At 46.0% G+C, this 19,340-nt stretch overlaps 1 protein-coding gene and 1 long non-coding RNA gene across 4 annotated transcripts in view; one reads left to right on the plus strand and one right to left on the minus strand.

Moving 5' to 3' along the window:
• The window catches only part of CDKL2 (cyclin dependent kinase like 2), a 28,730-nt gene extending 11,736 nt beyond the window's left edge, over positions 1-16,994 (minus strand). For 2 of the 3 annotated variants that reach the window (XM_081884120.1, XM_081884118.1), the window contains exons 1-10: positions 16,901-16,994; positions 15,674-15,824; positions 13,636-13,833; positions 11,270-11,464; positions 9,753-9,931; positions 9,019-9,131; positions 7,663-7,802; positions 6,091-6,179; positions 4,414-4,537; positions 1,526-1,818 (exon numbers count right to left, since the gene is read on the minus strand). In XM_081884120.1, coding sequence (XP_081740246.1) covers positions 1,526-1,818; positions 4,414-4,537; positions 6,091-6,179; positions 7,663-7,802; positions 9,019-9,131; positions 9,753-9,931; positions 11,270-11,464; positions 13,636-13,803 — 1,301 coding nt within the window. In that variant the 5' untranslated portion in view covers positions 13,804-13,833; positions 15,674-15,824; positions 16,901-16,994. The remainder of the gene's footprint in view (positions 1-1,525; positions 1,819-4,413; positions 4,538-6,090; positions 6,180-7,662; positions 7,803-9,018; positions 9,132-9,752; positions 9,932-11,269; positions 11,465-13,635; positions 13,834-15,673; positions 15,825-16,900) is intronic. The other variant, XM_081884119.1, reaches the window with a different exon arrangement.
• The window catches only part of LOC309354402, a 146,839-nt gene that overhangs the window by 19,156 nt on the left and 108,343 nt on the right, over positions 1-19,340 (plus strand). The gene's annotated exons all lie outside the window — the stretch shown is intronic.

A 19,340-nucleotide genomic window follows, 5' to 3' on the forward strand; every position in this document is an offset into this window, starting at 1 on the left:
CTAATGCTGAATAAAGGTAAAGGTACCCCTGAGCATTAAGGCCAGTCGTGGACGACTCTAGGGTTGCGGCGCTCATCTCGCTCTATAGGCCAAGGGAGCCGGCGTTTGTCCACAGACAGTATCCGGGTCACGTAACCAGCAGGACTAAGCCGCTTCTGGTGAACCAGAGCAGCGCACAGAAATGCTGTTTACCTTCCCGCCGGAGTGGTACCTACTTATCTACTTGCACTTTGATGTGCTTTTGAACTGCTAGGTGGGCAGGAGCAGGGACCGAGCAACGGGAGCTCACCCCGTCGCAGGGATTCAAACTGCCGACCTTCTGATTGGCAAGCCCTAGGCTCTGTGGTTTAGACCACTGAACAAAGTAAAGGTAAAGGGACCCCTGACCATTAAGTCCAGTCGTGGCCGACTCTGGGGTTGCGGTGCTCATCTCGCTTTATTGGCTGAGGGAGCTGGCGTACAGCTTCCAGGTCATGTGGCCAGCATGACTAATCGCTTCTGGCAAACCAGAGCAGTGCATGGAAACGCCATTTACCTTCCCGTGGAGCGGTACCTATTTATCTACTTGCACTTTGATGTGCTTTCGAACTGCTAGGTTGGAAGGAGCAGGGTCCAAGCAACGGGAGCTCACCCCGTCGCAGGGATTCGAACCACAACCTTCTGATCGGCAAGTCCTAGGCTCTGTGGTTTAACTCTCAGCGCCACCCGCGTCCCACTGAATAAATGCTTGTAAATATGCTTACATATGTCTCTGTCCGCTACTTCTGCTGCAAAGAGTTATTTTCTTTGCTCGCTTGCGTGCTCAGTCTCTAATGGTCTCTGAGGCTTGAGTCACAGTTTTGATGCTGTTCTGAGAACCGGAGTGCGCCCAGCTGCTGCCAAATGCCCCCACCTCCCCAGACGCATCCCAACACAGTGGCATAGCGTGGGTTGTCAACACCCGGGGCAAGGCAAGTAATTTGCGCCCCCTAACCCGGAGCAGGGTCCCCATAGATCCCCTCACGAGTGCGAGCGTGCCCCCCCCCCAGATGTTGTGCCCGGTGCGGCCGGCCCCCCCTGCACCTCCCACGCTACGCCACTGTCCAACACTACTATTCTTGTTAAAATATTTACCGTATTTTTTGCTCTATAAGACTCACTTTTTCCCTCCTAAAAAGTAAGGGGAAATGTGTGTGCGTCTTATGGAGTGAATGCAGGCCTCACAGCTATCCCAGAAGCCAGAACAAGAGGGATTGCTGCTTTCGCTGCACAGCGATCCCTCTTGCTGTTCTGGCTTCTGAGATTCAGAATATTTTTTTTCTTGTTTTCCTCCTCCAAAAACTAGGTGCGTCTTATAGAGCGAAAGATACGGTACATGGTTAAAAAAGTGTAATTATTCTTGTATAATTATAAATGTAATGTGTGAAGTAGCTCTTAGCTTGAATTAGGCAAGATGCAAGGACATCTGCATGCTCAACACACAGCGCCAGAACTATGCTCGAATGAAGCAGGGAGCCCTGAAAGGTACTTTGTTATTTTACTTTACCTGTAATTATGCATTCCCAGTTTCGACCCCAAACCAGGGTTTCCACCAATGCTGGAGGATATGGTGGAATAATTCTGTGTAATGGGAGGGATCACCGTGCCGGGATTTTTCACATAATCCAGGCTGCTACTGGAATCTTTCAAAGTTGTCGAGGGAATCGCCTTGACCTGCCCAGCTCCACTCTCATACAGGAAACTCGCATTTGAAGATCTGTCCGATTTCTCGGGGTCAACCTTGGACAACTTCATTCTGAACAGCTTGGAGTCTTTCAGCTTGGATTCCACGCCCAAGTCCTGTTTCAAATCCAAGAATTATAGTGTTAAAAAAATGAGTTTCAGGTGGCTTGGGGGAAAGCCCTGGAGAAGAGGGGACAGGTGACTTTGGGGAGAAGGGGAATTTCAGTCTCTGTAACTGATTCATGGGTCCAGAATAACTGGGGATAAGCTGCTCAGGCCTGACAGCTAAGTCTGCGGATATTGTGTTGCTATAAGAATTCTAAGGTCCAAAACATAAATTAAACGTTCATAAATGTACAAGGCAAACACATACGTAATTAGAAATTATTTATTGTAACCGTTGGTTGGATTTCTGTTTAACTTTTATATGTTGATATTCAACAATTATTAGAATAGTATAAAATAATAATGTTACTTTTTATGTAGGTTGCTTATTTTAAAGTTCTGTTTCATTATCACATTTTTGAATTGCATTAGATTGTTATAAGATGCACATTTTTTGTTTCTTCAGCTTGTAAACCGCCTTGAGTATTGTTAAGATAGAAAGACGATGATGAAAATGATGAAGTACCGTATTTTTTGCTCTATAAGACTCACTTTTTCCCTCCTAAAAAGTAAGGGGAAATGTGTGGGCGTTTTATAGAGCTAATTCAGGCTGCGCAGCTATCCCAGAAGCCAGAACAGCAAGAGGGATTGCTGCTTTCACTGCGCAGCGATCCCTCTTGCTGTTCTGGCTTCTGAGATTCAGAATATTTTTTTTCTTGTTTTTCTCCTCCAAAAACTAGATGTGTCTTGTGGTCTGGTGCGTCTTATAGAGCGAAAAATACGGTATATAAACCACGTGTCTGAAATAGTACAGGAGAGCAATCCTGAAGCCATTTTGATTCTCCCAAATTGACCTCAAATATTTCTCTGCAAGGAGAAAGGAAATGGGAAAACCTCCCTGCTGTCTTTTGCTTGCAAATCCTGTCTTTAGGGCATATTTTTGAATGAATAGGGTGAGCCTGTGTCCTGCATTCAGGAACTAAAGCAAGCATAGGCAAGCTTGACCCTCCAGATGTTTTGGGATTACAATTCCCATCATCCCTGACCCCTGGTCCTGTTAGCTAGGGATGATGGGCGTTGTAGTCCCAAAACATCTGGAGGGCTGAGTTTGCCTATGCCTGAACTAAAGTATTAACCACCACCAAAGAACGGCCAAGCTGCCCAAGTAATGCAACCAGCGACCATTATCAGGTATCCTGACAGACAGGATTTCTGCTGTAGAAAACCTCCTTCTGTGATGCATGTATGATGTTTTAGGGGGGTGGTCTTGGGCTACAGGGTGGGCAATTTCAAAAGTCTATATAAGGGCTTGCACACCCTTGTTCTGGGTTCCCTACCTTCCTGTGTGTGGTGAGTGGGGACCCTGTTGCAACAGTTTAATACAGATCAGGCTTACTAGCTGCTTTGCTTCTCAACATTCTCTGGTTGGCCTCTGTTATTTTCTCCTGCCAATAGGGAACCTACTTAAGGACTCTATATGGGCTCTTGGATACCCCATAAGGGAAAAAGAGCAGGGGGGGTTTCTTATAACAATCTTTTTGCTAACTAAGAGTTAATTCCAACTTTGAACAGTGTGATTTACTGCCTGCTGGCTCTTTGACATCTATCTTGCATGGCATGAATTTGCTAGTGGTATTACCAACAATTCTTCTTCCTAATCAGGAACTCTCCTAAGAAGTACTGTTTTGGGGGTACAGGAGGCAGACAGGTGTGGAGGATTCCCTGGTCCTGAATGGGGTAACTGTGCCCCTGAAGGACCAGGTGCACAGCCTGGGAGTCATTTTGGACTCACAGCTGTCCATGGAGGCGCAGGTCAATTCTGTGTCCAGGGCAGCTGTTTGCCAGCTCCATCTGGTACGCAGGCTGAGACCCTACCTGCCTGCAGACTGTCTCGCCAGAGTGGTGAATGTTCTGGTTATCTCCCGCTTGGACTACTGCAATGCGCTCTACATGGGGCTACCTTTGAAGGTGACCCGGAAACTACAACTAATCCAGAATGCGGCAGCTAGACTGGTGACTGGGTGACTGGCTCCCAGTACGTTTCCGAGCACAATTCAAAGTGCTGGTGTTGACCTTTAAAGCCCTAAACGGCCTAGGTCCAGTATACCTGAAGGAGCATCTCCACCCCCATCGTTCTGCCCGGACGCTGAGGTCCAGCGCTGAGAGCCTTCTGGGGGTTCCCTCACTGCAAGAAGCAAAGCTATAGGGAACCAGGCAGAGGGCCTTCTTGGTAGTGGCGCCCGCCCTGTGGAACGCCCTCCCATCAGATGTCAAAGCGATAAACAACTACCTGACATTCAAAAGACATCTTAAGGCAGCCCTGTTCAGGGAAGTTTTTAATGTGTGACATTTTAGTGTATTTTTTATCTCTGTCGAAGCCCCCAGAGTGGCTGGGGAAACCCAGCCAGATGGGCAGGGTACAAATAATAAATTATATTATTATTATTATTATTATTATTATTATTATTATTCCTTCTTGTTCTCCTCCATTCTCAGCAACTTTTAACTGAGAACTTCATCAGCAGAGACAAGACCAGGGGAGATGGTCTGACTCAGAACATGGCATTACAGATAGGAATACGGAAGAATAAACCAAGTTCCACAAACCTGGATTACAAGCGTTTTCTTTTCATCACCGGAATCGTCTTTGTCTTTCCTACTTATTTTCGATTTCTTGGGCAAAGGGTGGTCTCTTTCTTTCTGGATCTTTGCTTTAAGTTCCTGGGTGAACCTTTATTTTTTGTGTTTGAAGAAGAGCACATGTACAAAATGAAACCTTTTTAAAATTAATTGCTCTGTAGACAAAATTCTGGACACACTGAAGGCAGCCCTGTTTAGGGAAGTTTTTAATGTTTAATGCTGTATTGTGTTTTTAATATTTGGCTGGGAGCTGCCCAGACTGGCTGGGGAAACTCAGCCAGATGGGCAGGGTATAAATAATAAATTATATTATTATTATACTGGAATCCTCTCCCTTGCAACAAGGACTCTGGATAATATGTTCTGCCCCAACCTTAACATCACCACAAACTTGTAAGGTAAATGAACAGAGAAACCCAAAGCGACCCTTGGAGATAAAAAAGGAAGAAGAGAAATATAACTCCAGCATCTTAAGAGGGGCAGGAAAAGAGATCAGAACTAGAAGCATGCATATAATCTGCGGACTTAAAATTCACACGATATATCCCATTTTTCCCTTCTCTCCATTTCCCCCCTCAGTTCATATGGATCACGTGAAAAGATGTTAATTTGAGCCGGGGATTCAGAAATTTCAACTACAGCAACTTCCATGGTAGCTTTTTAAAAACAAAAATAATGACAATGTGGGAAATCACACATTCTACTCATGTAAAAACCCACTGCCTACCCATGGCATGGGTAGGCAAACTAAGGCCCGGGGGCCGGATCCAGCCCAATCGCCTTCTCAATCCGGCCCGCGGATAGCCCGGGAATCAGCATGTTTTTACATGAGTAGAATGTGTCCTTTTATTTAAATACATATCTGGGTTATTTGTGGGGCCTGCCTGGTGTTTTTACATGAGTAGAATGTGTGCTTTTATTTAAAATGCATCTCTGGGTTATTTGTGGGGCATAGGAATTCATTCACCCCCCCAAAAAAATATATAGTCCGGCCCCCCACAAGGTCTGAGGAACAGTGGACCGGGCCCCTGCTGAAAAAGTTTGCTGACCCCTGCCTTAAAGGGAACCGGCCTAAGTCTGGTAGTGGTACTTCAAAATTTGTGTTCGCTTCCAACAGCAGGGAGTGGGGGTTTGCAGTGAAGTAGTCAAAGAAGAACCAGAGAGTACTAAACGTTTTCTCTGCACCTCTTCCCTGGAAAGCTTTCATTTCCCAAGATGGGCTCTGAGATCCAATATGTACCGTATTTTTTGCTCTATAAAACTCACTTTTCCCCTCCAAAAAGTAAGGGGAAATGTGTGTGCATCTTATGGAGTGAATGCAGGCTGTGCAGCTATCCCAGAAGCCAGAACAGTAAGAGGGATCACTGTGTAGCAATCCCCCTTGCTGTTCTGGCTTCTCAGATTCAGAATATTTTTTTTCTTGTTTTCCTCCTCCAAAAACTAGGTGCATCTTGTGGTCTGGTGCGTCTTATGGAGCGAAAAATACAGTAAATTTAAAGCCCACCTGAAACACTTTCTTCCCCTCAAGGAATTATGGGCACTGACAGAGTTATAGGAAACCCTTAACTGACTGCAATGCCCAAAAATTCTCGGTACTGTTTCCTTTTAAGGCCCAGCTCCGCTAAACAAGGAAAAGCCACACACCTTTCAGTGAAGGAATCTTTGTTGAACAGATCACACTGCAGCAGCTCAGTACAGGATGGTCTTTTGTCCGGATCAGTCTGCAGACATTGCTAACATGAGATCAAAATTTTTCTTGTAAATACAGTGGAGGGGGGGGAAAGGAAAATCCCAAAGGTTGAATTTCATTGACATTTGCCGGGATCCAAAGAACAACACAAGTAGTTCTGCACCCGCAAGGCAAACCATAGCTACTCTCTCCATACCACATAACAATCAACGTTTGGAATTGTGAGGGCTTTTAAAAACAGTTTTCAATGTTATGGGGTTGTAGGACACTGCAAGGGGAAAATCAACTAAGCATCTTCAAGCACGCTTAAAATAGCTTTCTGGGTCCTGTCTATTAAGTCAAGGAAGGAAGGAAGGAAGGAAGGAAGGAAGGAAGGAGAGAGAAATGATTTACCATTGACTTTTAGAGAAAGAAAATGCAGCTTTCTCTAGGCTAGGGTCTCACTGTCGGTCACAAACTCTATGGCCGAGACGTAACTACACATACGACATTATGTGCCCACTGGTGAAACTGGTTAGGCTGACAAGCACATGAGATTACGGGGCCTTCTTGGTGGTGGCCCTGCAGGGTTTCCATTCCTTCAGGACCTTTCGGGCCTTAAAACCACAACTTTTTGCTACTGCCTCTCCTTAAAGAACTGTGGCTATCTAATTCCGCAGCTGTCATGCCCCGGTTTGTCTTCATTCATTCAGTGCTTCATGCATTGCCTGAGGTTCCGTTGCTTTATTTCTGTCTCTCCGCTGCTTTGTGAGGACTTGACCCTGATAAGCAGCTAATAAATAACTGGAATATATAGTGTGTTACATGCGTATCACAGCTTATAATGTGCGTATGCGTGACAGAAGTTTGAGAGCAGCAAACAGAGAGGTACTGCTCTGCTGACCAGGCAAGGACAGGTTAGGCTTCAGGTATTTATACGAGGGGATGTGGGTGGCGCTGTGGGTTAAACCACAGAGCCTAGGACTTGCCGATCAGAAGGTCGGCGGTTCGAATCCCCGCGATGGAGTGAGCTCCCGTTGCTCGGTCCCAGCTCCTGCCAACCTAGCAGTTCGAAAGCACGTCAAAGTAGATAAATAGGTACCGCCCCAGCAGGAAGGTAAACGGCATTTCCGTGCGCTGCTCTGGTTCGCCAGAAGCGGCTTAGTCATGCTGACCACATGTACGCCAATAAAGCGAGATGAGCGCTGCAACCCCAGAGTAGGTCACGACTGGACCTAATGGTCAGTGGTCCCTTTACCTTTATTTATACAAGGCCTGGCTAATTTAGGGGCTTTATACTTCCTGCCAATCTCAGGGGCTGATACTGGACAGCTGTATTCCTTTCTGTGTCTGAAAAGGCCTCGAGCACCTCAACAAAAGCAAATCTGGGTAGGCTGACTGGGCTGTGTCCCAATCTCAGCTCCCAGTTAAGTTCCCACTGATCTCAATCTTCCTAACTCATTATCAAGGGCTGGCTCCTGAAAGCAAACAGAAGGCTTTGCCAACAGGAACAAAATGGAAAGCTACGGAATCAGCAAGGCACGTACCTTAGCAAATTCTATGACGGCAACAGAGAGTTTGGGATATCGTTTCTCAAGAGGTTCGAGTTCCTTGACTTCAGGCAACCGCACTCCAGCAAAAAGAGGGTTTTTGTAGAACAACTCTTGGTGCCTTGGGATTAAGTTACCTGGAATTAATAATCATTTATAAGACTGCTCAGTTTTATTTCAGACAGCTTAAGTCAAATTATTTGATCCCTGAGTTTTCTGCTACTTCCGTGCACTTGGCTTTGAACCTGGTGTTTTAATCCACTGTTTCCAATTACCTTGTTTTAAGATAGCTGTGTAGCTTTTATTTGCTTTCTTTAATTCTGCAAACCGACTGTGTGTGTCCTGGAGACAAACAGGTTGCTGTTGATAATAAATTACTCCTAATCACGAATTATGATTACTAATCATAATCCAGTTTTGCTACATGGATCAGACCTATAGAATCATAGAATCACAGAGTTGGAAGAGACCACAAGGGCCATCGAGTCCAACCCCCTGCCAAGCAGGAAACACCATCAGAGCACTCCTGACATATGGTTGTCAAACCTCTGCTTAAAAACCTCCAAAGAAGGAGACTCCACCACACTCCTTGGCAGCAAATTCCACTGTCAAACAGCTCTTACTGTCAGGAAGTTCTTCCTAATGTTTAGGTGGAATCTTCTTTCTTGTAGTTTGGATCCATTGCTCCGTGTCCGCTTCTCTGGAGCAGCAGAAAACAACCTTTCTCCCTCCTCTATGTGACATCCTTTTATATATTTGAACATGGCTATCATATCACCCCTTAACCTCCTCTTCTCCAGGCTAAACATGCCCAGCTCCCTTAGCCGTTCCTCATAAGGCATCGTTTCCAGGCCTTTGACCCTTTTGGTTGCCCTCCTCTGGACATGTTCCAGTTTGTCAGTGTCCTTCTTGAACTGTGGTGCCCAGAACTGGACACAGTACTCCAGGTGAGGTCTGACCAGAGCAGAATACAGTGGCACTATTACTTCCCTTGATCTAGATGCTATACTCCTATTGATGCAGCCCAGAATTGCATTGGCTTTTTTAGCTGCTGCGTCACACTGTTAGCTCATGTCAAGTTTGTGGTCAACCAAGACTCCTAGATCCTTTTCACATGTACTGCTCTCAAGCCAGGTGTTATCCTTAATGGCGTGCAAAATCTCTTGCTGTCAACTCATAGAAGGGCCATCTGGATTAACAACCCAGGACCACGAAGGATTTAGGAACTGATCAACATAATCTCATCCAACAATGCTAAGCATTTCAGGTTCTCTTTCGTCTGCTTTCGCTATCGGCTTGAAGGTTCCAAAGCTCTGCTGGCTGCAAGGAGGAAAACAAGGGATGCTTTCTCACCCAAACATTTCATAATATGATACAACTGGTCAATATCCGAGTCTCCAGGGAAAAGCGCCTCTCCAGTAAGCATTTCTGTTACCAGGCAGCCAATGGCCCACACATCAACAGCCCTGGGGAGGGAAAACAGGCACCATATTTAGAGACAGCTCCACCAAAAATACGTTTTACAACAATGACAGGCAGCTGATTGTGACTGGATATTCATTATGGCCTCGACCCAGTAGACCTGAAGGAGCATCTCCACCCCCATCGTTCAGTCTGGAGACTGAGGTCCAGCTCCGAGGGCCTTCTGGCAGTTCCGTCACTGTGAGAAGTGAGGTTACAGGGAACTAGGCAGTGGGCCTTCTCGGTGGTGGCGCCCGCCCGCCCGCCCTGTAGAACGCCCTCCCACCAGATGTCAAGAAAATAAACAACTACTAGACTTTTGGAAGACACCTGAAGGCAGCCCTGTTTAAAGAAGTTTTTAATGTTTGATGTTTTATTTTGTTTTTAATATCCTGTTGGGAGCCGCCCAGAGTGGCTGGGGAGGCCACTTGTAATTAATTAATTGTAATTAATAATAATTACAAGGATGGTGCCAAAAGAAGCCTCCCCCCAGTGACCAAACCTTGCTTTGGCTGCAATTTATCACCCCCTGAGCTTGAACAGCAACATTTCTGTTGTCATTAATAATAATGATCTATTCCTGAAAATGTAGGGGAAACCCAATAACGTATTCTACGATTCCTTACTTGCCATATTTGATATCTCCAACAAGCAGCTCAGGAGCCCGATACCATCGCGTTGCCACGTAATCTGTGTAAGCTTCGCCAGGGGCTGCCAGAGTTCGGGCAAATCCAAAATCGCAGAGTTTGATAATTCCAGAATAGGAGACCAATATATTCTCAGGTTTAATATCTCGGTGTATGATCTTAAAAAAAAAAGCAGCACATGTGTGTTTAGATTAGCCCAGGTTCTTTGCCCTTAAGCACCAAGGTGGCCGGATAGACCACATGTAAACACTCATCATTTGATGAATGCAACATCAAGTGTTGATTTGCAATTACTGGCAAAAAACCCTCCATCTATATCACATCACACACCATGCTTTAAATATATTAATGCAAATTGAAGCACACTAATAAGATCATAATATAAATTTGCTACAACAAGGCAAAAAAGCTGAAGCAATTCCTTTTTATCCGTTAACATGTATGGAATGAAGTAGAATTTCAGAATTTCCCTGCACTTAAAGCTCTCTCCACACAATCAGAAAAATTGTTTCTCAGGCTTCCCGATTATGCAGAGTGTTTTTAAAACACTGCGTTCCTGATCCTAGAAGCAGATTCTTTGAATGTTGAAGAAGAGGAGACTATGAAAACTGTTACCTTACATGAGCATAAAATCTACATGCAAAAACATTCATATACTATTATCCATGCCTATTTTCCAGAGGGATCCATGTTGTGCTATAAGGCTGAAGTCATATTGCATCTTAAATTATGAGGCCAAACCATTTTTCCTTGGCAAAAAAGATGGCAAGATATATAAGAACCCCAGTTTGTTCTATACTGAGGTTATCAGTCTAGACTGTAGTGAAAACCCTGAAATTACACCACAAAATTCCTAAATTCTCAGAAATTCAAAAGCAAATGTATTCTGAGTAAATGGAATCGACACATCTAGCAAACATTCTACCCAGCTAACACTCAAAATCAGATTTGTCGCAATGTTAATTCCCATGAACTTGGATAATTTGAACTAACTCTTACTACTGTGACATATAGGTAAAGGTAAAGGTAAAGGGACCCCTGACCATTAGGTCCAGTCATGGCCGACTCTGGGGTTGCAGCGCTCATCTCGCTTTACTGGCCAAGGGAGCCGGCGCACAGCTTCCGGGTCATGTGGCCAGCATGACTAAGCCGCTTCTGGCGAACCAGAGCAGAGCACGGAAACGCCATTTACCTTCCTGCCAGAGCGGTACCTATTTATCTACTTGCACTTTGATGTGCTTTCAAACTGCTAGGTTGGCAGGAGCTGGGACCAAGCAACGGGAGCTCACCCCGTTGCAGGGATTCAAACCGCCGACCTTCTGATTGGCAAATCCTAGGCTCTGTGGTTTAACCCACAGCACCACCCGCGTCCCTTACTGTGACATATATTTGAAACTAAAAGCTCAGATCCTTGAATCGATAAATCTGATGTGTTTGACCAAGAACAAACAGCACGGCAACACAAATAACTAAGCAGACATTAACAGCTTACTTACATTATGACTATGGCAAAATCCTATCCCTTTTATAATCTGAAATAAGTATTTCCGAACTCTGTTGTAATCCAGGCCATTTGGAAACATCTCAAGATCATCAAGGACGGTGTGGTCCACGAATTCAAACACCAGATACCATCGTTTCTTCTTCTTACAGACTTCCAGCAGGTTCACCAGGTTCTCGTGCCTTAATTGCTATCAGGAGACAGCAAATGCGTCACAAAACTACAGAAGACAGAGAGTCTGAAAACACTCACTATAATTGCCCCTTGAATACCTACAACGCTAAGGAAATAGAGAATAATATTTGCAGCCTGATCCTGTGCGTGTTTACTTGGAAGCAAGTCCCTCTGCGTTCCACAGAGCTCTCATATAGTTTATTTCACGGTACTAGAATTGCAACCTTTGATACATACAGCTAAATGTAATTGACGGAAGAGGCTGAAAGTTAAGAACTGCCCTGGTTCTGGCGCCTAACTTGTATTAGGGAATTTGTCGGAGGGAAGCCCTCTTTGCCTAACAATGTTTAGAACATAAACTATATGGAACTGGCGGAAATGACTGGCAGAATTCGAGACCAGTGAGAAGAGTCGGTGGAAGAAGATTGGAAGAAATTTAAAGACTACTTACATAAATACTGCAAAATTAATGAATGTTAGAATGATGTCGGAATGAAGTTAAGTGGTTTTAGCAGCAATGTTATAAAGGAGTATGTAAAAATGGATTGTTATTAGGTGAGAATGCAAAGTTATAATACATCAAGGTAAAGGATTAAGATAAAAACAAGGAGGGAAAGGATTTGCTGAATTAACTAACTGAACTGGAATACAAAAAAAGGGAGGTATGAGGAGGTCAGGGAAACAAGCAAATGAAAGACAAGACATGAAAAGATTGACTTGTTTTTAACTGTTTTTTTATTTTTCTGTACTTTGTATTTTTTCTCTCCCCCCCCTTCTTTTTCTTATTTTGTAACCTTTTTTGAAACTTTAATAAATATCTTTAAAAAAAAACAAAAAAAATGTTTAGAACATAATGGCTTCTTTGAATTTAATGCTAAGCAATACTGTGGCTGAACACGAACAAGCAAATGTGTGGGTACTCAAGAGCTAAAATTGTGGCGACTTGGCGCCTGCCCTGGTTCTGTTGCTACCATGCTACCCAGCACTAAGCCGCAGTTTGCTTTAGTGCTGCATGCAGGCCAAAGCTTATGATGGTTTGTATTCCCCAGAAAACCCACACGCTATAAGCCAAGAACATTATTATTATTATTATTATTATTATTATTATTATTATTATTATTATTTATTTGTACCCTGCCCATCTGGCTGGGTTTCCCCAGCCACTCTGGGCGGATTCCATAGAAACCAAAAATACAGTAAAATATCACACGTTAAAAACTTCCCTGAACAGGGCTGCCTTAAGATGTCTTCTGAATGTCAGAACGCTTTGACATCTGATGGGAGGGCGTTCCACAGGGCAGGTGCCACTACCGAGAAGGCCCTCTGCCTGGTTCCCTGTAACTTTGCTTCTCGCAATGAAGGAACCGCCAGAAGGCCCTCAGCGCTGGACCTCAGCGTCCGGGTAGAACGATGGGGGTGGAGACGCTCCTTCAGATATACTGGGCCAAGGCCATTTAGGGCTTTAAAGGTCAACACCAGCACTTTGAATTGTACTCGGAAACGTACTGGGAGCCAATGTAGGTCTTTCAAGACTGGTGTTATGTGGTCTCGACAGCCGCCCCCAGTCACCAGTCTAGCTGCCGCATTCTGGATTAGAATCGTATTTGTTTCTTAAAAGATATATGACATTACTGTTATATAATGCAGTTAGGTAAAGGTAAAGGTAAAGGGACCCCTGACCATTAGGTCCAGGCGTGGCCGACTCTGGGGTGGCTGCGCTCGTCTCGCTTTATTGGCCGAGGGAGCCGGCGTACAGCTTCCGGGTCATGTGGCCAGCATGACTAAGCCGCTTCTGGCGAACCAGAGCTGCGCACGGAAACACTGTTTACCTTCCCGCCAGAGCGGTACCTATTTATCTACTTGCACTTTGTACTTTCGAACTGCTAGGTTGGCAGGAGCAAGGACCAAGCAACAGGAGCTCACCCCGTCATGGGGATTCGAACCACCGACCTTCTGATCAGCAAGTCCTAGGCTCAGTGGTTTAACCCACAGCGCCACCTGCGTCCCATTTAGAATCATATTTGTTTCTTAAAACATATATGACATTACTGTTATATAATGCAGTTAGATACTGGCAATTGTTCTGCGCGAACCTGACTTTTGACTATGACTATCCGAAGTCAGGAAGCTTATACTCATTAAAGAAAAGATCTACACGTCTCTGAAGATCCCCAGCAGTAAGCTCACCTTGAGAAGCTTGATTTCTCTCATGGCGATTTTTTTAACCATTTTGTCATCCTCGCTTTCCAGAAACTTCTTGACGGCAACGACTCTGCCGGTCTCCTTGTTCCGGCATTTCATCACCATTCCATAGCTCCCTTCTCCCACCAGCCCAAGGGTCTCATACTTTTCCATTTGGATTCAAGCAGCTGATGAGTCGCTTGGCTACGAGAGAGAAATCAGCGTCACCGTGTGCACGACGAAGCTGCTCGTTATCCTTTTTTTAATGAGGCATTTCAGCTTGACATTCACGCTGAAGACAGAGGGTGTCTTCTCCATGGCAGTCTAGTTACCAGGAGCACAAACTTGGCTTCGCAGCCTGCCTTGCGCGCCACAAAGTGGGTTCTCCTTCATGGAGAGCACGTGTCGTGGTGGGAGCAACCATGACATTCCCGGTTGCTGGGCGGGTTAGTTTGGATAGCCACAAATTTGATTGGGCACCTCCAATGTTGCTGGGGGAAATCACACAGAGGAGGGAGAAAGGTTGTTTTCTGCTGCTCCAGAGAAGCGGACACGGAGCAATGGATCCAAACTACAAGAAAGAAGATTCCACCTAAACATTAGGAAGAACTTCCTGACAGTAAGAGCTGTTTGACAGTGGAATTTGCTGCCAAGGAGTGTGGGGGAGTCTCCTTCTTTGGAGGTCTTTAAACAGAGGCTTGACAACCATATGTCAGGAGTGCTCTGATGGTGTTTCCTGCTTGGCAGGGGGTTGGACTCGATGGCCCTTGTGGTCTCTTCCAACTCTATGATTCTATGATGGTTGCAATTTAATTTGATTGATGGGGGTGCTATATAAGTCCCTGTGTGCAGCGTTGAGCTTCTTCTTTTCGCTGCACACATCGGATTACCCACCCTCCCTCTCTTTATTTAGCTTTTGTTCGCACTGACCTTTGCTATGCCTGTCATGGGGTCTTCTGCTTTGGAGCAGGGGCCCGGTAGGAATTTTACCATTTGGCTGCTGCCATTTGGGTTTTGCCTACTGCATAGCAAATTGTCACAACTTGTAAGGTTGCTGTTAGGCATTGGTTAATTTTGGTTGGTAGAGGGGATGTGGTTGGCTGTGCCTGCCCCTCCAGTGCTGCTACTGCAAGGGGATTCCGGAAAAGGAATCCAGGGGCTTGCCATGCTCTTGTCCGAACCCCTGGCACGGAGCTGGGCCACGCAAGAGCCCCTGGGAGCATTTGGGGAGAGGTGAGGGCCTGGCACCCAGCTTTATTCTCTCCCCAAAATTGCTTACCCTTACTGACTTCCGCACAGGTGTGGTTGTCAGTTCTGTTCCTACCTCTATGTGGGAACAGATAGTCACTAACCAATACCTAAGCAACCACTCACTTACTGTAATTCAATAAAGTTGTGGCCAAAATTATGCCAAAAACCAAAACAAAAATGATGTGTGAATGTGTTTTTATTCAGGAGTGTCTTGGGGGTCCTCAACACGCAACAGGATGTTTGAAAAACACAGTCCAAAAGTTGTCTCCAGTAACCAGAAATTTAATTCAGGCAACCAACTGGGATAGTCTCCAGTACGCTTCCATCGCAAGAGGAACGCTTTTTCTTTTTCTTTAATTAATAAATTTTCTTTAAGATTCGACAATAACAATACATCAACAATAACTAACACATCAATTCGCTATTCGCTATGGCGGACCATCTTTAACAATAGTTAACAAACTGTTTGCTTCGAATTAGTCAACTTTTCATATTTAACTTTGTCTCTTTCTTAGCAGGTAAGAAAGAAAAGAGACCAAAGGGAAGAGGGGAAGAGAAAAAAGAGGGAGAGAAAAAAAGAAAAAGTGAGAAGAGAAGAAAATCATGAAGAAAAAAGGAAAAGGAAAAAAGAAATCAATAATGAAAAGAATCAAAAAGAAAGAATAAATACATTTAACTTCCGATTACACTCATTGTATTATTATCTCTATTGTTCTTTCACACACAGTTCCAAATACCATATTGCATTTCTTTGTTTTTATCAAATAACTAGAAACACATGGTTCATACTTACTATTAAAACAGCAATGCAGCAGGTGTGTATGGAAAAAGCTGTAACTAAACAAGCAGATGGGTGCATCTCCAATCCTTCTTCCCACTTTCCAACAACACTACGAGACAGAACGAACACACAGTACCACCTTGCAGCAGCTAACCGGCAAATCCTTCATAAAATAAAATAAAAAATATTTATATGAGCTGCTTTCCAACCCCCTTCAAAGAAGCTTAGACGTTAGAACACAGTGCATAAAATTTAGTAATCGGCTGTGCTTTTTTTCTGGGGGTACTCAACGGTAATAATAATAATAATAATAATAATAATTTTTTATTTATATCCCGCCCTCCTCAGCCAAAGCTGGGCTCAGAGCAGCTAACAACAATAAAAGTAACACAGTTTACATAAAATCACAATCAATAAAGTGGTGCTGCAGGTTAAGAACAGTTTCAGGTTAAGAACGGACCTCCGGAACGAATTAAGTTCTTAACCCGAGGTACCACTGTACACAAATCTTACAGGTTGTACGTGACCGGTTCTCTTTTTCAGCCGGCCACCTTAAGAGCTGCTACTGTTGCCTGCGGTTCCCTGTTTGTCCCTTCTCTCTACCATTGCATCTTCCACTCATCACCTGCCCCTGGACCCAGGACCCAGGACCGGCCCAAGACATTTTGGCGCCTGAGGGGAACCACAAAAGAGCCCCCCTGCTCCTCACCAGGAAAAAGGGGTGAGGGAAGGAATGAGGAACAAAGATGGAAGGAAGCTACTGCGAAAATAACTCAGTCGGTATAACGGGAGACTGAATCTCAGGGCTGTGGGTTCAAACCCCACATTGCAGGGGGGTTGAGCTAGATGACCCCTGGGACCCATTCCAAGATTTATGCCAGAATCTGCTGCCCCTGTAGAACCTGCCTTAGCCGGCCTCTGCCAATTGGCTTTTGGGGCAGCGCATCCAAGGGGCGATCCAGCCCCCTTGCGCCCGATCCTGGGGGAAACAGAGGCAGGGCAGAGATGGCAGGAGGCTCTCCTGGCAGCGGATCCGACGTGCGAGGAAGGGAGGCACACTCCGGGGTGGCACAGACTGGCATACTGTCGAACATAGGTGCCGACTCCCTGGGTGCCCGAGCACCCACAAAATTCCCCATGAAGGGGCCGGGCACCCACAGAGGTCGGTGCCAGGGCCGTGCACCTTGCATGGCACCCACGGCTCCGGGCACCCACGGTCGCGGGGCCCCCAAAAAATACCTTTGCTGCGGCTCCTGGAAGGTGGGTGCCCGCACCTCCTCCTTGAAAAGCAAACGCAGCACCGGGGATCCCGGAGTTGGCACCTGCCACTCACCTGCCGCCCTCCACGAGCCGGGGCGAGCCCTCTCCGCCGTGCCCCCGCCAGCAGCGCGCCCTCCGACGGCGCAGGGACTTGTTTTGCAGCTGCAGCAGCGCGCGGGGGCGGGCGGCGCGCGAATGGAACGTCGGGGCCCGGGCGGTAACCAGGGGCAACGGCCAGCCTGCCGCTTGCACAACACGTTCTCTCTCTCGCGCGCGCGCGCACCCAGCACACGCCGCCGGTGGAAGGTTGGGCGGGGGCGCGCGCGCGTGACAAGGGGCTGCGGCTCCTGCAGCAGCTGCAGGTGGTGGGGGTTAATAATAATAATAATTTTTATTTTTACCCCGCCCTCCCCAGCCAAGGCCGAGCTCAGGGCGGCTAACAAGCAATGATAAAAATAAGTTGAATGAATACAACTTAAAAACAAAATTAAAATGCAACATTAAAATATTGAAGCATTAAAATATTAAAATGTAGCCTCATCGCAGGAGGAGAAAGGAAAAGAAAGAGGGGGAGGGAATCAAATTGGCTCCAAGCCAAAGGCCAGGCTAGAGCCCCACCCCACCTTGCTGCTGCCAGCCTGTGCGGGAGTGAGGGGCCCTCCCCGCAATGGACACGGCGCTGTTGCATGCCTGCATCACGCCGCACAGCCTCCGACGGAACTCCCAGTGACTTTGGTAGTGGACCCTTTTAATGAGGGTGAAAGAGGAGAGCGCAAAATATGGTCTGAAGCTCAACATCAAAAAAACTCGAAGCTCATGGCCACTGGTCCCATCACCTCCTGGCAAATAGAAGGGGAAGAAATGGAGGCAGTGAGAGATTTTATTTTATTGGGCTCCATGATCACTGCAGATGGTGACAGCAGCCACGAAATTAAAAGACGCCTGCTTCTTGGGAGGAAAGCAATGACAAACCTAGACTGCATCTTAAAAAGCAGAGACATCACCTTGCCAACAAGGGTCCGTATAGTTAAAGCTATGGTTTTCGAAAGTAGTGATGTATGGAAGTGAGAGCTGGACCATAAAGAAGGCTGATTGCCGAAGAACTGATGCTTTTGAATTATGGTGCTGGAGGAGACTCTTGAGAGTCCCATGGACTGCAAGAAGATCAAACTGATCCATTCTGAAGGAAATCAGCCCTGAGTGCTCACTGGAAGGACAGATCCTGAAGCTGAGGCTCCAATACTTTGGCCACCTCATGAGAAGAGAAGACTCCCTGGAAAAGACCCTGATGTTGGGAAAGATGGAGGGCACAAGGAGAAGGGGACAACAGAGGATGAGATGGTTGGACAGTGCTTTCAAAGCTACCAGCATGAGTTTGACCAAACTGCGGGAGGCAGTGGAAGACAGGAGTGCCTGGCGTGCTCTGGTCCATGGGGCCACGAAGAGTCGAACACGACTAAACAACAACAACAGTCGTCGCTGCCTCCAGCAGCAGCGAGTTCCGCCGTTTAACTATTCACTGAGGACATCGGAGAGAACGTTCTGGCGGCGAGTGCCCTTTGACTGTGGAACCGTCTCCCTCGGGAGGTGATGGGCTCTTCCCCTTCCCAGGAGGTTTTTAAGCAGAGGTTGGATGGTTGTCTGTCAGGGATGCTTTCCTTGAGATGCCTGCATTGCAGGGGCCTGGACTAGATGACCCTTGGGATCCCTTCCGGCTCTACGATGCTATAATTCTATGGTGCCCACTGTTTGATAGGTGGCAGTAGGCAAGGCTTGCTGCTCGTCTAAAGCATAGGATTATAGAATCGCAGAATTAGAAGGGACCCCGAGGGTCATCTAGGCCAACCCCCTGCAATGCAGGAATTATTTGCCCATGGGACTCCAACCAATCACACTGAGATTAAGATTCTCATGCTCTACAGCAGGGATCAGCAACCTTTTTCAGCAGGGGGCCGGTCCACTGTCCCTCAGACCTTGTGGGGGGCCGGACTATATTTTGAAAGAAAACCAAACACGATTTCCTATGCCGCACAATTAACCCCGAGATGCATTTTAAATAAAAGCCCACATTCTACTCATGTAAAAACACCAGGCAGGCCCCACAAATAACCCAGAGATGCATTTTAAATAAAAGAACACATTCTACTCATGTGAAAACACCAGGCAGGCCCCACAAATAACCCAGAGATGCATTTTAAATAAAAGGACACATTCTGCTCATGTAAAAACACACTGATTCCCGGACCATCTGCGGGCTGGATTTAAAAGGCGATTGGGCCGCATCCGGCCCTCGGGCCTTAGGTTGCCTACCCCTGCTCTACAGGTTGAGCTGTTTTGTTGAACCTTTGAGTTGCAGTACCTAGAAAATAAAAGACCTAAGATTATAGAATTATAGAGTTCGAAGGGACCCCAAGCAATG

This window comes from Podarcis melisellensis, assembly GCF_964234715.1.
Source record: "Podarcis melisellensis genome assembly, chromosome: 13".
In the NCBI taxonomy this organism is placed as follows: Eukaryota; Metazoa; Chordata; class Lepidosauria; order Squamata; family Lacertidae; genus Podarcis; species Podarcis melisellensis.